At 41.5% G+C, this 24,161-nt stretch overlaps 1 protein-coding gene across 1 annotated transcript; it reads right to left on the bottom strand.

The window, feature by feature from the left end:
- Positions 1 to 765: 765 nt before the first annotated feature.
- On the bottom strand, positions 766 to 16,141 carry SNTN (sentan, cilia apical structure protein). The gene is made up of 4 exons (XM_029919095.1): positions 16,029 to 16,141; positions 14,031 to 14,065; positions 5,816 to 5,955; positions 766 to 1,015 (listed from the first exon to the last, which is right to left on the bottom strand). The coding sequence occupies exons 1-4, from the start codon at positions 16,139 to 16,141 to the stop codon at positions 857 to 859; spliced, it is 447 nt and encodes a 148-aa protein (XP_029774955.1). The 3' UTR covers positions 766 to 856.
- Positions 16,142 to 24,161: the final 8,020 nt, after the last annotated feature.

Below are 24,161 nucleotides of genomic sequence, written 5' to 3'. Positions count from 1 at the left end.
GTGGACAACTCCATTTCCCGCCCATAGTTCCAACAGCCACTGATCTTTTCCCCCACCATGTAGTTTTGCATTTTGCAGAATGTCAGTAAAGCTTCTCTGAATTTGAGCTTGGATAATGTGATAAACTCTTTTAGCATCCTGATGCCCTTATAGTTGTGATTATACTGTATATGCAATTGACTGATCCATTGTTAAATGTCCATCTCTTCTGCTAGACTTCTGTAGCCATGTCCAAAGACAGAAAGTATGTCGCTAGTGCATTACTGTATCCTCAGGACGATCCAGAAGAGATGCAACAAATATTACTTAATAAATGAATGAATGAGTGAGTAACTCAATGACTATATGGAAAACGCTCTAAGTCACTGTGGACTAAGCAAAACCAATTTATATTCAGTCATATCAAATCTATATCTTATTGTAAAACACCCAGAGACTATGCTATTCAAACATTCCTGAAGAGTATGCATGTACTTTTGGAGTTTTATTGAGTCTAAATATTAACAATCAGAACCAGCCCAGGCAATCCCAGATTCATGGGATTAATTGCTCAGTTAACTAAGAATAAAATAGAAAATTCTTCAATTGTTTAATAGTCTACTGCCATTATTTTTTAATGCATATTTTAATTTTTTAATGTTTATTCATTTTTGAGAGAGAGAGACACAGAGTGTGAGTGGGGGAGGGGCAGAGGGGGAGGGAGACAAAATTCAAAGCAGGCTCCAAGCTCTGAGCTGTCAGCACAGAGCCTGAAATGGGGCTCAAACTTGTGAACCATGAGATCATGACCCGAGCTGAAGTTGGAGGCTTAACTGACTGAGCCACCCAGGTGCCCTAATTGAATATTTAAATCTGTTTACTTCATGATTTTTACACTCCATATATTTTGTAGCAACTCTGAAGTTACAGTGATGCTTAAGAGCAAAATCATGAAATCCTCAAAATCAAGCTTATTTTCAGTGTGCTCGTCGAGTTCAGAAAGGAGGTCTTTGTATTTTGGTTTTGCTTCTTGTCCCTGTGAGATTAAAGAATAAATAAAAACTGAATTCACTGTGTCACCTTAGTTTTACAGATAACAAGCAATTAAGAAACATGTTATTAACACGTTACTGAAACATATCATAACATGTTAGTAACAATATCATGTCAAGTTGCTATCAGTGCTACCAGTTGAGCACCCTGTTAAACCTCTTCATGGGTTATTTCACCTGAATTTCCACGGTGACCTTGTGAATATCCGATTATTAGCCCCACTTTACTGATGAGCATCAACGACTCAGGGAGAATTACGTCACTTGCCCCAACCCTGGCAGCCATTGGTGTGAAGCCAGAATTCATAGTCTTGGCCTTCTGCTTCTGGAGCCCGCACTCTTCATGGCTACCCATCTGCCTCTCCAGAAACACAGACATGTTACATTTTCAGAATTTCAACATATAGTCTATGTTATGAGAGGTATTCACTCCGTGTTCCGCTGAACAAGAAAATTGTCCTGATATATGAAATTTAAAAGTGCAAATAGAAAATTCTGGGCTTTGGAAGATTATTCAGCACTTAGTTTGATCATAAATCACACCCAAGTCCTCATAAATAGATTGAAGGGAAACATGTGAGCAGTACGTACACGAAGAGAGAGGCTTTTTAGTTTCCAACCACAGCTTGTGAAATATCTTCCCAAGTGACATTAAAAACATTAAGGTCATTTGATTCTCTGGGATTCTGAGCCATGCTTGCATTTAGTTCAACCCCAAATGCTCACCCATGTGCTAGCTGTAAAAAGCCATCACAGCAACGACTAAGGCAGTTTAGGAATGATGATACATTCCTCTCACAGGCTACACCATTCTTGCCTCCTAGGCTGGTTGTCCTCAAGAGGTCACACCTAACAGTGCAGGCAGAAAGAGCTTCCCCTGCCTCTCTCCAGGACAGCTGAGTGCCCTGTGGAAATGGTGGGGTCCACGGTGGAGACAGGACTGCTTACTAGTGGAGGGACACACTGCCCAAAGGTCAGAGGTGCCTGCAGATCTTCTCTCTTTTCTTCTGTGTATTTTAAGTGCATGGGAGCTGACCCAGGTCCAGCCCTCTTGGGGCCTGACCAGCCATCTTGTTTCTATATCTTCTTAACAGTGCATATAAATGCTCAATTTTATTTTATCTGACTGACTATAGAGTGTTAAAATCCCTTTAAATTATGTTAGCTTTGTGAGAAAGATGTTCCCCTCAGAACCCAGGCCTCAGCCAAAAGCACCATCTCAGTTGGCCAGAGAGCTCCGCATAGGGCTGTAGAAGAAAGCCCAGTTAGTCAGTAAGGGGCTGCTGTCTTTTGTCATTGACGTGTGTGCCCATACCTACTCTAAGGATTCTCACAGAGCTGGGTGCTTCTGTCAGAAGGCAGCGTTCTGACGTTACTCTTCATGTTTCTCCGTAAAGTTCAGCTAATGCCCTGGGGTCCCCTGGAGTCCCCTGAAATGTGGCTTCTGCTTTCTGGTGCCTCTCATCTTGAGCAGAGAGCAGGGCTTCACATGAGGCCTGGATATGTCTGCTGCCAGAGATCCAAAAATCATCTACCTTTCTTGAGTTTAACCAGCACTGAGGGACACGTTTTGGCTTTAACTTTCTTCTTCCCTTGGCTGTTCTCAGAGGGGATGATGAATTACAGAAGGAACCCCCTTGTCTGAGGTTTCTCTTTCCATAGTTGGGTTACCTGAGTTAACTGTGATGTTGAAACTACCATTCTCCTTCTGACGAATCATTGGAAGGTCAACAGAAGCCTAAGTTGACATCACAGTGCTTAGATCCTTCACCTTCCTTCCTGTCAGTCAGGTAACATCTCACGTGCCCACCAGAAAGGCGAGTACAGTACCATAAGGGATTTTGAGAGAAAGACCACATTCACATAACTTTTACTAGAGCATATTGTGATAGTTTGTTTTATCATTAGTTATGAATGAAACTTTATCATAGGTGTGTATGCATAGGAAACACAGTCTAGAGAGGGTTTGGTACTGTCCATGGTCTCAGGCATCCATGGGGGCCTGGGAACTATCCCCATACATAAGTCGGGGGTAGGGGGAGTGACTGTACCTCAGGATGACCTTCCGCTAAGTCCTCATTATCATACTTGTTAAAAGCTCCGTGAAGATCTGCCCAGCCACCCGGTATGAGGCCTTTTTCTCTCTAGAATGTGTCATCTCCTTTGGCCTCTGATGTAGGCAAGTGTTCCAGGATTTATTCACCCACACTTTCCTTAAAGACTCCCTAGAACCTTCTACCACTTGTCAAATTCTGCCTGATACTTCTGGCTAAAAAATTTTTTTCTTTAAATAAAATTCAAAGAATAATACAAATAATACTTACTCTTCCTGTAATTGAAAATGTATACCCTTTAGGGAGCCTGGGTAGCTCAGTCAGTTAAAAGTCTGATTCTTGATCTTGGTTCAGGTCATAATTTTATGGTTTGTGAGTTCAAGCCCCACAACATGCTCTGTGCTGACAGTGTGGCCATTGCTTGGGATTCTCTCTCTCTCCCTCTCTCTGCCCCTATCCCATGTGCTCTCTCTCTTGCTCTCAAAATAAATACAATTAAAAAAAGAAAGAGAAAATGTGTACCTTTTGACCCATATCACTTCATTTGCCCCTCCTCCTAGCCCCTGGCAACCACATTCTATTCTCTGTTTCTATGAAATTGAGTTTTTATAAAATCACTTATTTGCAGAATAAAAAAGTCAGTTTCTCACACAGTCTTTTGAAATAATCAAAAGTTGTCCCCTTGGCCAACTTCCCCCAGTGGATGACACCAGATATAACTGTCATATGCTAGAGCCAATATATTTATATTTTCATGGAATTATAATACTTATGTTTTCAGTATCTCAGAATACACATAGAACCTTAGAGATTGCTTTCTTTTAAGTTTTTTTCTTGCTCTACCTACGAATAAATATTGGTGGTCTAGACTCTGCATGAACCCCTCTTTTCTTCTTAGGTATTTCCTCTTGGCCAGCATTTCCAAAGTATGCTTGTAGAATGTGACACAGTTTTAGATGAGGCAAGAAGAAATATTAAATACAAATTAATAGTCATATATTCTTTTGCCTTCCAAGTTTAGCCATTGAATTAACATTTAGAATAGTGATCATGTAGTCTCTTTTTAAAATTTATTTATCTTAGAGAGAGAGAGAGAGAGAGAGAGAGAGAGAGAGAGAGAGAGAATTGCAAGCAGGCTCTGCCCTGATAGTGCAGAACCTGATGGGGGCTCAAACTCCCGATCTGTGAGATCATGACCTGAGCCAAAATCAAGAGTTGGATGCTTAACTGACTGAGCCCTCCAGGTGTCTCAGTGATAAAGTATTCTTGTAAAATAAACTTATTTGAATAGAGAGTTAACTTGAGGAAAAAAGTTCTAAGTGAGTTTTAATACAGACCATAACCAGACATAGGAAAAATATTGAAGGCAGTATTTAAATAACTGAAGGTTAGAAAATATGCCTCTAGGTAATTTAGGTAACTCCCTTCAGGTCAGTGACCGTTCATCTACTGTCTACTCTGACTTCTATATTGTAAACACATATCTCTATTCTGACCTCCCAAGTCATAGGTCCTGTTGCTTGGTTTCTCCTCTGGAGTGTTTCAAGGATATCTTAAAATTGACACATTCTGATGGAATTCATCACTTCTCCTCCCATCCCACCTCACCTCAAATATGCTTATTCGCCAATCTTTGATTTCTCTGGGAATAAGGCCACCAACCCACTTCTTCCCAGAGTCAAGTCAGAAACGGGGGCACCATAATTTGCTCTTCCTGTCCTTCAACTCTACAGCCAATCAGTTATCAGTTTCTAGATGTCTATCCTGTTCATTCCACCTTCCAGATGTCTCTCCAGTTCACCACCCTAGTCCCAACATCATTGTCCTCTGTTTCAATTGCTTCCTCAGAGATGCTCTTTCATTGTCCCACCTTCAGCCCTACCCCAAGCCCACCTGCAGGTGATATAATTTCTTCAACCTTGATTTAGAAACCATTCCTGGCTTCCTCCTGCCTTCAGGCTATGCCTTTGTAATTTGGCTTCTTTCCACCTCCTCATACTCATCTCCTAGTGCTTCCTACTTTCCTTTCCCTTCTCACCAACAACTTCCTGGCCCTCCCAGGTCATTGACCTGCCTCACAGGCTTTTCACGTGCCATTCCGTCTGCTCTGAATGCTATCATTCTCAGTGCCCACCCTCATCCCTTACACAACTAACTCTTGCTCACTCTTCAGATCTCTGCTATACCTTTATTTTCCAGGAGAGTTTCTTTGACTGACTGCCCCCAGACGGTCCCTCTGTTTTACTCTTTCAATAAAGAAATTGTTTTGTGGTTATTTCAATATTTCTAATGACCTTTTCAGCATATCTCTCTACTCTGCTGAATTTATTTTTAATTTTTAAGCTTATTTGTTCATTTTTAAAAGAGAGAGACAAAGCATGAATGATGGAGGGGCAGACAGAGAGAATCCCAAGTAGGCTCTGTGCTGCCAGCACAGAACCTGATGTGGTGTTTGAACTCACAAAATTGTGAAATCATGACCTGAGCTAAAATAAAAAGTCCCACACTTAACCGACTGAACCACCCAGATACCCCTCTATTCTGCTGGACTTTTAGCTTATTCATTGCATTAACTTCAGTGATCAGCTCACTACCTGGTAAATGGTAGGTGTTCATTAAACATTTGTTGAATGAAACAACATAATAGGACCCTTTAGCTGGCGTTCTGGGCTCTTCGGGCCAGCCACTACGGTGTGGCCTCTGTTTCTTCAGGACTGTGAAATCTCTCACCTCTGTGAAATTCCTAAATTGGGTTTGCAGCAGATTTTTGGCAGTAGCTTTTCCAAGTTTACCATCATGGTCAGAAGAGTTTCTGAAAATCAGAGCGATAGTGGCAATGGCTTTTTCCAGATCCGAGCCCTTCCTGAGAGCTGTGAGGGGAGAAATGTACAATGATGTAGTCTAGGTTAGAAATAGTTCTTTCCCAGACTTGGAGTTATATTTTACGAGGGAACTGGGATGAGCAAGGTTGGAGATGTATGTCAATGTGGCCCTGTCCTTGGACTCTTTGCTCCCTATCTGGAGTGGGAAATGGGGACAACTTACACCGGATCTTTAAATAATTGAAACAAAATTCCTTCAGGAGCAATCAGAATTAGAATTAGAATGAGATTCACCACCTGCGTGTCATGTGACTTTGGGAAAACACCTCACCTCTCTCACCATTGGTTTTCTGATCTCCAAAATATTTACAGGGTACCTGCTAGGTGCTAGGCTCAGTCCCTGACACTGAGAACACCACACTGAGTAAGATAAAGTCTTGCCCTTGTGGACTTTATATTCTATGTCAATCAAAGCATCACTTCAGGCCAGTGTGACAAAGGAGAATGGCATCCAAAACAAACTCTTTGATATCATGATGGATAAGGGATCTCTTTGACCTAAAGCCTCAAACATAGTGATTTCCCAACTGGTTTCTCTGGTTTAAACTCCTTGAAAGAGTGATGCTAACTCATTCCTTTGCAGTGGATAGCACCCAGTGGACACTGAGAATTGCACAAGGTACAGTGAAAAAAATTGGTATGTTTTCTATCCCCTGAGGCTCTAGCATGTCTTTTATTATAGAACTTCTCTCAGGTTATAGTTACTGTATTTTAAAAAAAATTTGTTTTATGTCTATTTATTTTTCAGAGAGAGACACACACACATAGCATAAATATGGAAGGGGTAGAGAGAGAGAGGGAGAGACAGAATCCGAAGCAGGCTCCAGGCTCTGAGCTGTCAGCACAAAAACCAACGTGGGGCTTGAACCCACAAACTATGAGATCACAACCTGAGCCAAAGTCAGACACTTCACCAACTGAGCCACCCAGGCACCCCAGGTATTGCAGTTTTAATGGTCTTTCTTCTCAACTGCATTGCAAGCTCCATGAGGCCAGGGATCATACATTTCTTCATCACTGTATTCCCAGGGACCAACACAAGTTTCTGCTATATATTAGGTTCTAGGACATGCCGTTTAATGAATGAATAAGAAGAAAAGAAAAGAAAAACAAAATCCTACCATTTTTAGCCCAGGTTCTATGCAACAATTGTTCATTCAAAGAATGATGATCAGACAGAATAACACTTTTTTATTGAGCACTTACTATATAATCTAATATTTTCCTAAGTTGGCTCAACACCCAAAGGCAGCTTCTGTCCTTTTACAATATATTTTACAATCTAGTGAGATAATAATCAAGAAAATATACGTGTATGCATATGTATTTGTTTTTATATATATTCAATAATTATTTCTCTACATATATATATAACATACAAATTTACAACTTGTGATGTATGAAGCAAAGAAGGCACAGAAACAGAAAAAATTTTTTAAAAATTACATCTGGGGACACCTGGGTGATTCAGTTGGCTAAGCATCTAATGGCTCAGGTCACAGTTTGTGAGTTTGAGCCCCTCTGTGCTGACTGCTTAGAACCTGGAGCCTGCTTCAGGTTCTGTGTCTCCCTCTCTCTCTGTCCCTTCCCCGCACATGCAAGTTCTCTCTCTCTCTCTCTCTATCTCAAAAAATGAATAAAACATTGAGAAAAATTACATCTGGGAGGAAAACACTTAGCTGTGAGTAGATGAACTCTTAAACCAAGATCTAATGAATGGGGAGGATCCTGCCACATAAAAGGGTTGGGTGGGGTACTCAGGCTGGGATTAGGGTTGTGCCAAACGTCCCAGGCTCAAGCAGAGGAGTGAAGGCTCAGATCAGGAGTGTGGCACATTAGGGCCCCTGACAGGACACAGCTGTGACTGAAACCTAGGAGGCTGTTTGATTAGAAAAACAGGAAAACTATACCATACAGACCTAAGCCCATGGAAAGGCATCTGAGTTTTCTTTGCAAATATTTTCTCCCAGTCCATAAGTTGTTGGGTTTTTTAATCCTTTGAGACCTTTTGTGGCACAGTTGTTTCTAATTTTTATAAAGTCTGATTTATCAAGGTTTCCTCTTCCAAAAGAGTTGTCCTATGTAAATTTAATTTTTTTTAATCATTTTATGCTCTACATTTAAATCCATGGTCCATTCTGAGTTCTTTTTTATAGGAGGTATGAGACTTTGGGGGAGGTTATGTTTTTAACCTATGGATGACCAACAGCATCAATTGTTGAAAATACTATACTTCCTTTGCTGAATTGCCTCACATCTTTGTAAAAAATCAGTTGGGCATATTTGTATGGGTCAGTCTTTGGGTTCTCCATTCTGTTCCATTGATCTTTACATCTGTTCCTCTGTCAACATCACATTTCTTTGATTCCTGTAGCCATATAGTAAGCCTTAAAATGGGGGAGAGTGAGTCTCCCACTTTCTTCTTTTTCAAAATTATTCTGGCTATTTTAGGGTTATATATATATGTATATATATGCATATATATTAAGAGAAATCTTTTTTTAATTTTTTTAATGTTCTATTTATTTTTAATACAGAGAGAGACAGAGCATGAGAGGGAGAGGGGCAGAGAGAGGAGACACAGAACAGCAAGCAGGCTCCAGACTCTGAGACACAGAACTGGAAGCAGGCTCCAGGCTCTGAGCTCTGTTCGACACGGGGCTCGAACCCACGAATGTGAGATCTGACCTGAGCCAAAGTTGGAGGCTTAACCGACTTAGCCACCCAAGCGCCCCAAGAGAAATCTTTTTTAAATTCATTTGTTTATTTTGAGAGAGAGGGAGAATGCTTGGGGAGAGACAGAGAGAGAGGAGAGGGAGAATCTTAAACAGGCTCTGTGCTGTCAGCACAGAGCTCGATGAGGGGCTTGAACTCATGCATGAACCATAAGATCACAACCTGAGCTGAAACCAAGAGTCCAACACTTAACCAACTGAGCCACACCGGCACCCAAGCTTTAAGAGAAATTTGACCTGAACTTTTCTTTACTGTGTAGACTCTCCCAGTTCAGGAATACAGTATGTGTCTCCATAGTCATCGCACTTTACAGATGACGAAAGGACATGACCTTGCTGAGGACCCACTACTAGTAAGTGCAGAGCTTGAATTTGAATCCTTGTCAAAAACATAAGCCTCATGAAGACAGAAATTTTTTTGTGTCTTGTTCTCTGTGGAAAGTGGAATCTTTAGAATAATGCCTGGCACATAGTACATGCTTCATATATATTCATGGATGAATGTTTGTCAAGTCCGTGTCCTCAGCTCCTTAGTCACTGATTTCTTCCCTGATTTCTGAGCCTCAGTCTCATCTGCCTATGGTTGTGCTGGACATTTCCCACTTCCGTCTGCTTGTCCAGTGGCTGGGCCTCCGTCTAGCCTCGAACTCCAACCTCAGAACATTCCTTGCTTCTTTGGATTTTATTTTTAGCCTTTTCTCCCCCTGGCCCCCCATTCTTAACCACCTCTTCCCTGTGAAGCCCACAGTCAGAATCGAGATTCTCTCCAGTTACCCAACACCTTGTTGCTCATCAACATCCATGGAGAAGAGGATATGCCTGCAGCTTGTATCTGTCCTTCTTGGGGGCTGTGCTTGAGGAGGTGAACACCTTGAATTTAAGGGGCTAAAAAATAAATTCCATTTATTCTGTCTTTAAGAAGCACATTGCTTAGAGGAAATACCTTAATTCCTTAAGAGGTAAATATTCCTTCTGTAATTTTGGTCAATTGATTTATTAATCAAGAACCAAGAATAAATTAGGGAAGGATTCAGTATGAGCTGCTCAACTGGGTCATGGGGGACAGTAGTCTCTTGCTCTCCAGGCTCTTTCTGGAGAGGAAGGGGTTATATTTCCAGGCTGGAGTGGGCTTGCAAATAATGACAGACACCTTCCTTGTTTACCATGTGCCAGGTGCCTTTCAAACATAATCTCAGTTAATGCTTTGTAAAACCCACAGAGGTAAGTACTATTTGTGTCTCAATTTTACATATTGGAAACTGACACATGGAGAGATTAAGAGTTTTAAGGTCACCTCGCTCAGAAGTGGCAGAGGAAAGATTTGAAAGTCTGTCTGGCGTCCAAGACCACAGAAAGATCTGCCACTTTGGGGTATCTCTTTGTAAGATCACCTCCATGGAGGCTGTGGAACCCGACATTTTCCAACCCTCCAAGGAAGCTGACATCTGGCTGCCTTCTAGATGCGCACTCCACTTGGGTTGGCCAACTCCTCTTCCTTCTCCTCCATTCTTTTAAACCCAGCAGGCATTTTTTCTTCTGACTACAAAATAGCATCCATTCATGGTAAAAACTGAACTAGAAAACATTACACATGAAAGTTAACGAGGCACTCAGGTTATCTTACCAACACTGATGACACTTTGCGAGAGGTTTTGTTTTTCTGTTTTTATGGTTGGGTTCTTCCTTTAATAAACCCAGCATGTTGCCTTTTAATTCCTGTCTGCCTCACAGAGTTGTGAGCAAATATGTGAAAGCATATTGTAAAGGGATAAGTCCTATGAAAAATGCAAGGGGTTGATGTTTCTCTTTTGGCATCTTTTATCGGCTTTCTTGCCTCTGGAAGGGGAGTCTTGGAGAGGGTGTTAAACTAGCCACTTCATGTTGACTTCTGCTATTTCCTACCTCACTTCTTATGCTTTAATAATACTAAGCTGTGTGTAGTCCCCTTACTCACTCTGTTCTCCCAACAAGTACTTTTTGGCAAATATTTATTACTAGACACTGTCCTACTTCTGGGGATAGAACCATGAGCAATATCAACAGAGCAGTTCTAAATTTCCTGGTGCTTGCATTCTGGTGGACAATTGCAATGAATGATTAGGGAGCTAGTATTCTACGTGTCAGACCCTCCTCTGTAGGATGTACAGGGTTTAACTCACTTAATTCTTACATCAGTCTTCATAGGCAGGTTCCCGTATCATCTCCACTTTGTAGATAAGAAAACTGAGGCACAGAAGCGTTAAGTAGCTTGCTCGAGGTCACACAGCCATTCTGTTCCCTCGCCATAATGCACGCTGCTTTTAGTTGTTTTTCAGGTGGTGGATTCTGTAGGACTCTTTCCCAAACCCCCAGATTGGGCAATATGTCCCTTCTTTGTGTTTCTCGATTTCCCCAGACATAAATTTATGATAACCCTCACACTATAACACTCTTCAGCTGTCTAAATTTCCTTCTGTAACAGTGCTGTCCAAAAGAAATGTAATGTGAGCTGTAATGATAATCTAAACATTTCTGGTAGCCACATTAAGAGAGTAAAAGGAAACATACAAAATTATTTTTATAACACATTTCTTAATCTCAATGTATTACAAATCATTGGGGCGCCTTGGTGGCTTAGTTGGTTAAGTGTATGGCTTTGGCTCAGGACATGATGTCACAGTTCGTAAGTTTGAGCCCCATGTCAGGCTCTGTGCTGACAACTCAGAACCTGGAGCCTGCTTCCAGTTCTGTGTCTCCCTCTCTTTCTGTTCCTCCCCCACTCATGCTCTGTCTCTCTGTCTCTCTCTCTGTCTCTCTCTCTCTCTCTCAAAAGTGAATAAACATTAAACAAATTTAAATATTATCATTTCAACATGTAATAAATCTAAACAAGTTATTGAGATAGGCTACTTTTTTCCCACTAAGTCCCTTAAATCTGACCTGTTACACTTACCGGACATTTCAGTACTCAGTTCCTACATGGGGCTAATGGTTGCTCTACTGGACGGAGCAGTTCTAGACTGCATGCTCCAAGGGCAGTTACTACATTTTATTTATCTGTATGCTCATTCCCAGGCCCTGGCATGTTATATGTGTGTTGGTCTGAGTGGACTGAATTTCAGAGCAATCCTCTGCCTCTTTCTTCTCACCTGCCCTGGAACATGGGATGGAGATCCAAACGTTGGATCTAGCAAGTTCCTGACACTTTAGTGTAAAAGAAACATGACTGTCAGTACAGCAAGTTGTCAGAGTCCCCTCATTTCAGAACTTTGCCTAATATAGTTATTTGTGCAAACGGAGCAATGGAGACTCACAGGAGAGAAGTGGTCGGATCAAGTTCACATAGGTAGTGTGTGGCAAGAATAAAAACTCTGTTCTTTTCCCTCTAGGTCAGTTTCCCCAGTGTATTAGTGCTTCTCAAACTTTTCCACTACAAAACTGCTTCTGATACTAGAGGCAAAGATATACTTGTCCCCCACTGATACCCTCAAAAGGTCAAGGGCATATGCCCAAGTAGCCAGCAGAGAAAATGTGGGATCCTATTGACCTCTATTCCATCCTCTCTCCAGGCCTTATTTCAATGGATAACATTTAAACTATTTGCCATTGAATAAAACACATTCTGGGAAGATGAGCCATGTTTATCCTGTGTTTTGTTTTTAGGACACAGGAATAAATGTGACCCAATGGTCCAACGCTAGGAGTCTCATGCTAAGAACGATGTGTGTGTGTGTGTGTGTGTGTGTGTGTGTGTGTGTGTGTGTGTGTGTTTTCAGGGGCAATGAGGGTGATGGAGAAAGTTACTACTCCCTTCAACCTCCTAGAAGGGATAAGTTGTATTAGAAATGTGGAACAATTATCACAAGTATGTGTAATCGTGTATATTGTAAAACAGAAGTCATAGGCTTCTTATTGTGATAATATACAAACAATAGTTACATCAAGATGGAGATTTATTTCAGTAAAAATATAAAAAGTTTCCTTTGAAGAAGTTGGTCAGCCATGTAGCAAGAAACAATTTCAATATAGTAATATCCATTCACCCTTGTTATTCTGTAAACATTAAAAATTTTTAAAAAATGTTTTATTTATTTTTGAGAGAGAGAGAGAGAGAGAGAGAGAGAGAGAGAGAGAGAGAGAGAGAGACAGCATGAGCAGGGGAGAGTCAGAGAGAGAGGGAGACACAGAATCTGAAGCAGGCTCCAGGCTCTGAGCTAGCTTTCAGCACAGAGCCAGACATGGGGCTTGAACCCATGAACTGTGAGATTATGACCTGAGCCGAAGCTGGATGCTCAACCGACTGAGCCACCCAGGCGCCCCTCTGTAAACATTTTAAAGCCACAGATTTTGGAGTAAGATAATGATTCAAGTATATGAATGGGTTTTTTTCTTTATTGTTCCTTCCATGGCAATATTGTTGGTTCTAAAGATATTTTACCTATAAAGTTGAATTCTGAGGGTAAATATTTACATTTTCAGAGTTGGTCACACTGTGTTTTCACTCAGTCAGCAAGGGGCCATGGGGGATGATTGCATTCTGAGTTCCAATGACCGTTCATGAGTTAGATATTGATGGTCTGCTTCTGGACATACCGAGGACACTGTCCATAGACAGGGAATTGGGCATATGGGAAGAACACTGAATTAGGAGTCAGGGGACCCATGCTCTCAGCTTGGCCTTTAATGGACTATGTTTGGGCAAACTAATTTTTTTTAAATGATTTATTTATTTATTTTTGAGAGAGAGAGATAGCATGAGCAGGGAAGGGTCAGAGAAAGAGGGAGACACAGAATCTGAAGCAGGCTCCAGGCTCTGAGCTGTCAGCACAGTGCCCGACGTGAGGCTCCACCTCACGAACCAGGAGATCATGACCGGAGCCGAACCCCAATGCTCAACCAACTGAGCCACCCAGGCGCCCCTGGGCAAACTAATTCTTATCACTGGACTTCCTTTCTCAAATCCATAAAAACAACATGGATATTTGATGATTTATCCACAAGTTCTCTTACATTTCCAGCATTCTTTTTTTTTAAATTTTTTAATGCTTATTTATTTTTGAGAGAGAGAGACAGAGAGAAACAGAGCATGAGCAAGGGAGGAATAAAGAAATAGGGAGATACAGAATCTGAAGCAGGCTCCAGGCTCTCAGCTGTCAGCACAGAGCCCAATGTGGGGCTTGAACCCACATACCAGGAGATCATGACCTGGGCCAAAGTCAGACGCTTAACCGACTGAGCCACCCAGGAGCCCCCATTTCCAGCATTCTTTACTGTCCTGTTCTTTTTAATTCTTGGTGCGCTATCACAGTAGAGGAGAAATACATACATCCCAGTCACTCCATGTCTTACCTTTCACTGAAGCCAATTGTTTGGATATTGAGATGCTGTCAACAAAATGAAAGAAACATAATGATTTTGGAGATTGGGTATACATATCTGCTTTGAAAATACAGCAATACAATGATTTAAAAATCAATGTACTTTCAGGAGACTTTCACTGAACTTTCTAGTGTGCCAGCCATCTTTCTTGTAAACTCCTTTTCTTCCTGGCCACAGAGGAAAGAAGTGCTTGTGTGCCTAGCCCACCACACATCCTTGTCTTTCTTGCATTTATGTAACCACATGGCTATTTTTCCTCCAATGGAAAAGGAGTAGAAAAGAGTGACCACCTTTTATGTGAGCTCTTCTCTGTTCTTTCTTATTTCCAGCTGACTAACACAGAAGTTATCAAGGACACTTTGGAACCCACATGTTAAAACCACAAACATTGTTATCCTGGGTCCCTGCCTGGCTACATGGAGTGAATCTGCTACAGACCTAGAATCGCCATTCCAGGCTGTCACATGAAAAAGAAAAAAAAACTTCTTGTTCCATAAAACACTAAGGATTTGAAGTTTATTTATTTATTCCAGGAGTTGAGCCTATCTAAGAATTTAGGTCCTGTGCTGGGGGGTGGGGATGCATCAGTGAATGACAGAGACATGTTCCTGCAGTCTTGGGGCTTAAAGTCTAGTGCAGAAAACAGACTTTAAACAGGTAATTCAATACAGAGAAGTGGCAGAGCATTTACGGAGGGCAGGGAAGAACTAGCCTAGTCTTCAGGTCAGGGTAATGGCATTTTATTTGAAGAGAAGGTGAAGGAGGAAGAGTGTTCCAAGCAGAGGCAACGATGTGCGTTAAGGCCCTGAAATGGGAGAATGCAGGGCATGAGCAAAGAACCAAAGGAAGGACAGAGTGGCTGGAACCTGAAGAAGGATGCAGATGGTGGTGGAAGGTGAGCCTGCAGTCAAGGGCCAGCGCCAGAGCATGCTGAATCCTGTGAAGGACTCTGGGCTTTGTGCTAACAGCAGTGGGAAGGAAGGGAATGGAGTCATCAGGTTTGCATTTAGGGAAATTATTTCACCTGATGTATCAGAAAGAGATTGGCTAATGGGCCAGATAGGAGGCAGGAAGATGAGTCTTGCTCCCTTACAAACTGCAAACCAAATTTTGCTTGATATTTCAACTCCCAATGGCTTTTGAGAAAGCCAATAAGAATAATAGTACTTGGTCATACCTTTCACAACTTCTTAAAGGAAATTTTAGGGTTGAGGATTTGGTTTTGGCATTAACTAATCAAGAGCTCATCACTTGGGGACCTCATTTTTCTTATTTGTAAAATTAGGAAGCTGGACTTCAAGATATTTTAGACCTTTTATGGTCTTCTTGGTGAGCTCCTTTTAATTTTCTAGAGACTTTGAACCATTATTATCTTCATACAATGTGCTATCTTTTCACTTTGCCAACAGTGCACCTGCAACATGGCTTGTGTCATTTTCTATTGTCATGATCGCCTCCATTAGTCTGTCAGAATTTTGAGAGCAAGAGCTATGCAGTTTATCTCAAAATCTCCCCTCCTTCCCCCTAACAGAGTACTACCTAGCACTTGTTAAGTGTTAAAGAACGTTTTTTGAACTACAAGACATCTCCTAAAAGAATTACATGAGGAAGAATATTTTTCATTTATTAGCCATAATTGGCACTTTTAAATGATATGAAACAATTTCCCTCTGTCATGGATAATCTGTAAGTATTTGTTATACAGTTAAAATCACTGCTAATTTTGATTTACAAATGTTTCTCAAGAGGCAATCAAAGATATTTGTGTTAATTGTATCATCTTTTCAGTTTGCAATCAAAGCTGCACATTTGTTCCCTTTGTTTCTCCAATTCAATTTAAAGCTGTATTGAGGTGGGTAATAAGCACCAAATTTGCGATTTCTTGGCCATCAGGTTGACAGGAACTCTTTGCAAATGCACCTGCAAGCTTAAATAAAACTCAATAAAGGAGAGCCACATGTCACTGACCTTTTGGGCATTTTCCTAGGTGCTAAAGTGGATGATGTTGGGGCTGCAGAAAGACTGGGGTCTCCTTCCAAGTGGAGTGCTTGGTCCTGGGTACTGTGCATACAGCCACACATACTCTGGTTTCCTGTTGTGTGTTGGTCCTTCCTAAGCAACAATCACTTGCCTACTGTTACTATTGTCATTCACTCCATGACAACTATATAAGGCGCTTTTAGAAGAGCTTTTTGCTGGTGTTATTGTATGTAGACATTAAACCATTCATGCATTCAACAAATATTTGAGTGCCTACTATAGGCCAGGCACTCTACAAGGTGCTGGGGACACAACATTGAGCAAAACCAGCCTTGGACTCTGATCTCAGCAGCTTAGTGGGAAAGACATCTATTAATCAAATGATCATGCAAAAAAGTCACGCCTGTGGACAGTACCATGCAAGGGGAGGCTATGAGATTGGTGTCCGTCCAGGAGATCAGGGAGGCATCCCAGGGGAAGTGATGCTGGATGATGAGTAAAGGTAAATAGATGGAAGATCAAAGGATCCACATTGTGGGCAGAAGAAATACTCTGTACTGATCTCAGGGGCAGGAGGAAGTCTGGTGATCAGGAGAGACTAAAGGAGAGTCTAGTGTGGCTGCACCAGAGAGGCTGGTGGGGAGTGAGGCTTCACCTAAGGAAGAAGAGAAGGTATGGTAGATAAGTCCATGCAGGAGCTTGTAGGCCATGGTAGGAGATTTTCTCTCTATGCCAAAGTAATAGGAAAGCTTTTGTAGTTTTTAAGCAAAGAGGGTAATAAAGTTAGATATACATTTAGAACAAATCACCATAGCTTCTGTGTGAGTAATGGTGTAGAGAGGTGGGAAGTATAAATGCAGGAAGACTGGTGGGAAGGCTACTCCTCTTGTGTTAGCTAGGAGCTCTTTCTGTGAAAAACCAGGGTCTTGTCAACTCGGTCAAATAAGTCTGGTTCACGGAAGATGTGATCAGTGATTATTTAGACCGCTGGTGGGTTGATGGGTGAGAGCAGATAGATCTCAACAGAAACTAAGAATAGTCATTGTCTGGGCTGCAAGTTGGCTCCAGGACACTGCTATCTTATTACTGTATCACTGGTCCCTGTGTCCATATGGCCATGTCACTCTCTCATTGCTTGCTTCCCTTTATGGGTTTTCTCTTCCCTCCTCCCTGTACCTCCTATCTCTAATTCCCTTAGCACATTTCATTTAAAATGGAGGGGGTGGGGTGGGGAGAATTAGGCCTCACTTATTACTGTTGCCCACACCAGTCAGAGTTTTAATGCCAGCTCACCCCATAGGTTACAGTCTGTGTAATTATCTCCTTTGGATTAGATGATAACTCAGCCAGCCTCACTGCTCAAGTTCAGACTGAGAGCTGGTTTCCTCACAGAGGGCTCTGGGTAGGTTTCCCAAATCCAGATCTGTAACACATATTCCAGATGATTCCGACATGGACTGTACCAGAGAACTGTTGGTAGTGGTCAAAAAGAGGTTCTGCAGTAGAAAGGTCTGAATTGGAATTTGGACTCAGTCACTTACTAGTTGTGTCTGAAATGAATAAGACCTTTAAAACTACCAAGTCCACTTTGCCATCTATAAAATAATGCTTCCCTCATGGAGTTATTGTGAAGGCCAAGTGAGTGAATTTTGGTGAAGCAGTCAACCCGGTGTCTGATACATAAGGAGTGACCATGTATCTTTATAATGGTCATCAAGAAGATGATGTTGGAGATGACTGTGTCATCAGAGTTATGGCAGGACACGGAATCTAACTCAGATGGTACAAGAGACACCCAGGAAAGAATTACCCAGTGGGTAGAGTTAGGAGACTAAGCATGGATATTGAAGCACTCAGAGTCTAGCAACAATAAGAGACTATTAACATCTTTAGTCTGAAAGGAAAGCAAGGAGAGAAAATTATATTATGGAGCCCAGTGGCAGCTGGATTCCCAGAGCAAGGGCCACTTCTCAGCGCCATGGTTGATGCCACAGCTAGAAGTCAGGCAAAGTAGGGAAGGAGTGTGGAAGAAGTAGCCTACACTCTGATTTCTAGCCCATGCAGCCCAGGACCCTGGGAGGCTGAGTCTGTAGGAATTAGCCTCTAGGGACATAGAGGAGGGCCCAGATGGAATAGGAGAGAGAGGCAAACAAATGGGCAAGAAACAGCATGATGATGATGATGAAGAAGATTAAGAAGAAGAGGAGGAGGAAGGAGGAAGGGGAAGGGAAGGGAGAATATGAGCAACAAGCCATGTCTCAAAGAGACATAGCAGCATCTGTTGACAGTTCAGGTGATAATATATTATTTTTTTCTTGAGCCATCATCTCATAACATCATGAAACATTTAGGTTATTTACACACAGGGCCAAACCATCTGAAAAAAAAAAACATTTCAAAAAATCCCTCAATCCATCTGGTCCTGTGGCAATGTCACATGAGTGTACTGAGGTAGTCACCAGTTTGCAGAAAGCAAAGGTGTGGCGTGCCATCAGGGGTTTCCCAAATGATGCCACGTGCATTTACTGACCAGCACATGAGACCTTTCCTGAATATAATGACACAGGGGACCTTGCAGGTGGGCTCAGCAGGCAGACGCAGTGTCTGGTCAGCACAGTGCTGGCTAATGGGGCTGAGGTTTGGTAAACTATTTGAGTGAGAAAAAATGTAATCACACAAGAGGTTTTTGCTCCCAGCTTTGCTCTCACACCGTGGTTCACTGCCCTGCTTTTGATTCTGTCAACCTTAAATGGCAGATAATAGGAGTGAGATTCTAAGGGACTTGTCTTTGACAGTTCACCCTTTTGTCTGGCCCTAGGTTCTTTGGAGGCTCTGGAAGCTTGGTAGCTTCATGAATCACATTTTGGGGAGTCTTAAAACATTTACATAATTCAAGAAATTCTATGTATGCATGCATTTTCCTGGCTGAAGGACTGCTAGATTTTCTACATCTCCTGACTTTTGTGAGTCTCTTGTGTAGGCAAATGCCACCAGGTTGGTCATGAGGTTGCCTTTTTGGAGAGAACCACTGACCTTTCCCCAAGAGGAACTGGATGTGTGGACCCTTTGTTTCTCACTCAGTTCCTGTGTTTGTTAAAATGTATGCTTTGAGTAAGTGGTGTTGTGCTAGGCGTTTGATAAATATTTCCTTTTCTCCTCAGCAACCACTAGAATTGGGAGTTGTCATCATTTACAAATGATGAAACGAAAGCTTAGAGGTGTTAAATGACCTGTTCAAAATCCTATGGCTAATAAATGAGTGAGCCTAGATGCAAACCTAAGGCTGTATGGTCTCAAGCTTAATGCTCTTTTTATCATATCATGTTGCCCCTCACTACACTATTTGATCATTAAAATTAGAGCTGTAGTTCTTGTTTCCTAAGCTGACATCCAGCTCTCTCTAAATCCTATGAGAAATAGTACTGGAAATTTCTAGCACAAATTAGCCTCTTCTTTCTATTTCTCCAAAACACATTTTACCTCTATTTTAACACTTCTGATTATCTGCTTTGTATTTGTAATTAGTTATGGTTTATCTTTTCTCCTCACTAGATTTTGATCATCATCATCATCATGACCATCATGACCATCATCACCATCATCACCATCAATAATAGCATGGATTTAAAACTTCTTAAGTGCTGGACATTGTACTATGCCCTTCACATGCATTTCTTATTGGTGGCATTATTATGGTTTGCATTGTGTAGATGCCTTACACAGATTAGATCAGGGCTTGTCCAAGAGCACACAAAAGGATTTGGGAGTCAAGCACAGGTCTTTATGACTCCAGGAATCACACTTTTAACCACCATCTTCTCTGCAGGGACTACATCTAAATCTTTGGATCTTCCTCTCCGAGTCTAGCATCCTGCTCAGGAAATGTTTTTGAACTTGGACATTCGTGGACTCCTGTGTGGCCCAGAATCTAGAATGTGACACACACACCAGGGAAAGTTGGGCATATTCTTTCAGGGGAACCCGAGGAGGAAATAAAATCCCTAAGAAGAAGGTGTCATGCCCAGTAAGGGAAGAGATGACAGGAAGAAGGGTGTGTTTTGCCCACAGTAGAACCTCAAAAATGCTTCATTTGAATAGAGTACAGTTTATGTATCTGGATATTTATGATGTTTCCATTTTGGGGCCATTATGAATAAAGCTGCTATGAACATTTTTCTACAAGTATTTTTGTGTACACATGCACTCACATCTCTTGGGTATATATCTAAGAATAGAGTTGCTGGGTCATAGAATAAATTACATTTAATTTTCTTAGAAACTGCCAGACACTTTTCCAAGAAAGATCACTGCATTATACACCTCCACCAATAATATACGACTTCCAGTTTTGTTATATCCACACCAACATTTGGCATTGCCAGTCTTTTTAAAGTTTTATTCATTCTGGTATCACAGTGTGGTTTTAATTTGCATTTCCTTGATGAGTAATAACTTTTTAGTATCTTTTCATGCTTACTGGTTGTTTGGTTATCCTCTTTGAAATACTACACATCAATTAAAAAAAATACAAATACGCAAGAACAAGTATAAACTTCAAAACCCACACTTTGAATAAAGAAGCCAGACACCAAAGGGAGCATATATGCTGTATGATTCCATTCATATGAAGTTCAAGAACAAGGAACACTCATTTCAGGTGATCGAAGTTAAAATAATGGTTACCCTTACAAAGGAACAATGACTGCGAGGTAGCATGAGGTGAGTTTTGTGGATAAGGAAAACGCTTTATATCTCGATTTGGAAGGTGGCCACATGGATGTACACTTGCATCAAAACTTCTGCCAAATGGATTAACTTGAACGAAGTTGAGGAAGCTTGGATCACCTCAGTTTGGGGCCACTCTCAGGGAAGACATTGCTTGGGTTTGGGCTCCATGCCTTCTTGTGGTTCCATGCTAAGAGAAGGATATTGCCCAACTCATGGACCTACCAGTGCTCTGATCTTGTCTTTGAGCACTGTCCTTCCTTACACGAGGCAGGAATACGCCTTACGAAGTTTTTTCTCCAACTAAATAGGCCTTTAATTCTATTCGTAAAGATGATCCTTTCCTTTCTAATGGGAACTTGATAGGAATAATTTAGTTGACTGAGTTCTTCTTCAATTTTGTTGCCACAAATTCGGTTGAAGAAACTGGAACAATAGGCTCTAGGCATTTGGATAACTTGTACTGATTTTTTTTCTCAAGGCCTGATTTAGTTCTGTTACTCTTATTACCAGCTCTGTTCTTTACCTGCAGTATAAGGAGATCAGGCACTTCCTTTCTTTCCTGCTGAGACACAATCTTCTGGATGTAGCCAGGCAATGGTAATCTAACTTTTAGATGGTAGTGCTATGGCAGCCGCTGACACTGGCTTTTCCCTGGCATTCCCTTTTTTCCTGGAGCTGGTGTGAAGGACAATAAGATCTACATATATGGCTAAATCCTTTTTCATTAGCCTGGAATTATAGGCAAGAACACAAGGTTGTTCTGAAAAACTTTATACTCCACCTCTATAGTCTCCATTCATTGAGTCTCTACTATGTTGTTGATGTGATGCAAGTTGTTTTTTTGTGTGTGGGTCATTTTTAAAAAATATGGTAAAATAAATGTAACAAAATGTACCCCTTAACCCTTTTAAGTATACAGTTCAGTGACAATAGGTATATTCGCATTCTTTTCTACACAACTGCCACCACCACTCATCTCCAGAACTCTTTTCATCTTGCATACTGAAACTCTGTGCCCATTCAAACAATAACTGTCCATTTCCGCCCTTCCCAGTGTATTTATATATATGTGTGTGTGTGTGTGTGTGTATGCCACATTTTGTTTGTTCATTCATCCATTGGTAGACACTTGGGTTGCCTCTACTTTTTGGCTCTTGTGAATAACACTGCTATGAATACAGGCATGCAAATATCTGAGTCCTTGCTTTCAATTCACTTGGGTATATACCCAGAAATTGAATTTGGGAGCATATGTTAATTCTATTTTTAATTTTTTGAGGACCTGCCACAGTTTTCCTGCACCACTTTATACTCCCACCAACAGTGCACAAGGGTTTCTATTTGTCCACATCCTTGCCAACGCTCATTTTTTTTTTTTTTTTTTTGGTAGTAGCCACTCTAACGAGCTGGTATTGCATTGCGGTTTTGATTTGCATTTCCTGAATGATGAATGATATTGAACATCTTTTCATGTGCCTATTGATCATTTGTTTATCTTCTTTGGAGAAATATCTATTGCAGTCTTTTGCTCATTCTTTAAAAAATTGTTGTTGTTTGATTGTAGGAGTTCTTTATATATCTTAGGAACATTGTGTCTTCTCATTTAATCCTATTAATAATCGAGAATAGAAGTATCAGTAACTCAACTTTACACTTAAATACTCTGCAGTACACATAGAGAAATGAGCTGCAATTCATCTCCTAAACACATATTTATTGAGTGCTCACTATGAGCCTGAGGCTATTAAAATCAAAGAGGATACAACCATAAAACAAAACTGACAAAGAGCCCTGCCCTCCCACAGTATACATTCTAGAAGGGAGACATGTAATAAATAAGATAGAGAAAATACAGAATACATTATACTTAGAGAACTTCCTTTAGCCACATTTTTAGGGTAGATGTGCAGGTAACAAATTTGCTTAGCAGTAAGAGGAAGGGACGTTTTACTACGAGCTGGTGGGGATAGACATCCAGTGCCCCACACGGTCTCAGCTCACGGACAAGAGGACTCATTACCAGCCCTGGAGAATGGAGGTCCCGAGCGCCTTCCCAGTCTTCTCTGACACCATCCCAATGGAGTGTTTGGGGCTGCTTCTTACAGCCTGAAAAGGGTGGAAGTCTGGACCCATCACTTGATCTTTGCTCGTGGGAGTGGGGATGGTGTTTAGCTGGAGAAGAGCAACTATGTCTACAAGTTTTCAGTTTTGCTAGGCTGTCTCTTTCCTGTTCCTTTGGCTAGAGAGAGCAGGCTTTTGTCAGGGTTTTTCCCTGTGTCCCCTTTGGTGTTTCAGGTGGGCAGTAGCTTTCCCCCTTCCCTGGTCTGGAAAACATAAGACAAAAGGAAATCCCAGGGAACCCACCGCCCTGTTGTTTGAGTCCTGGTCCCTTGAAGATCTGTTTTCTCCATCATTTAGACTTGTGTTTGTCTTATGTATCATGCCCCAGCTTTTTAATTGTACTTAGCAGGAGGATAAGGGAAAATACATACATTCCATCTTCCTGGACACAAAGTTCCTCTGCAATGTTGAAAACATTAGCCTATTTACGTACTTGCTGTATGTTCCTGAACATGCCCAGAGAGCTTAGTGCTTTGCTCCAGGGCCTATTTTCTGATCTGATAGCATTCAGCTTAGAGGACCTCAGCATACTTCTTTGCCACGACCCGTTTGTGGAACGCCACTGCATCCCTGGGCCTCCTCATCACCTTCACAGACTGTGTCGTCAGGTATTTATTAGTGTGTTTATTTGTTATTTATTTCTCTCTTTCTAATACGTTTTTTATCTACATTCTGCCGCCCTCTCTCTGCATGCCCATGCTGTTGTGATCTCATAACAGTGTGCGCTGGGACGTCTTCCCTTTATAATGCTCCCTTGCTATTAAACCTCTAAGCTGACAGCCAGCACACTCCCCCAGTCGGGTAGAGATTCAGGCAGAATTTGGCCCTTTCATGTTACGTGTTTCATGCAACATCTCGGCTTGTTTATCTGTTTTTTAATGAAACCATTCTTTTGGATTTCTTACTCAGAAGCCAGCAGGCACAGGGCCCAAAGCTACTGACAATGCAGAGGTCTCTCGTCAGGGCTTTTTTTTCTCTCTTCAGTTGGGCATCAGCAAATGCACTTGGAAAGACGGTGGCTTTGTCATGGGCTCACCCAGTGAAGTTGCCAGCAGATGGCCGAAAGCACTTTACAGCCTGTCCAGTGTAATGGGCTTTAAGTTTCTGAATAAAATGCTGGGCATTTGATTGGTCTGGGCTTATATTCTCTTATAGTGTAATGGGAAAAAGGCGAGAACCTTCCATTTTTCACTGGTGACTGTCATTATGCAGACTTTTCGGCTGCTCATGTGAGAGGGAGACACTGGTTCTGATGATCTCTGGAAGCAATCT

Source organism: Suricata suricatta, chromosome 12, assembly GCF_006229205.1.
Source record: "Suricata suricatta isolate VVHF042 chromosome 12, meerkat_22Aug2017_6uvM2_HiC, whole genome shotgun sequence".
NCBI classification, from domain to species: Eukaryota; Metazoa; Chordata; class Mammalia; order Carnivora; family Herpestidae; genus Suricata; species Suricata suricatta.
The sequence above is the reverse complement of the archived record's forward strand: the minus strand, read 5'-3'. Positions and strand labels throughout refer to the sequence as shown.

Bases quoted from the DNA above. Each gene is read 5' to 3' on its own strand.
- SNTN (XM_029919095.1), bottom strand. From the start codon at position 16,141: ATGTGTGGCTGTATGCACAGTACCCAGGACCAAGCACTCCACTTGGAA. The intron at 5,956-14,030 runs GTAAGACATGGA...CTCCCCTCACAG, and splicing joins ACAATTGGCTTCAGTGAAAG to CTCTCAGGAAGGGCTCGGAT. The intron at 1,016-5,815 runs GTGAGAGATTTC...TTAATCTCACAG, and splicing joins AATTTAGGAATTTCACAGAG to GGACAAGAAGCAAAACCAAA.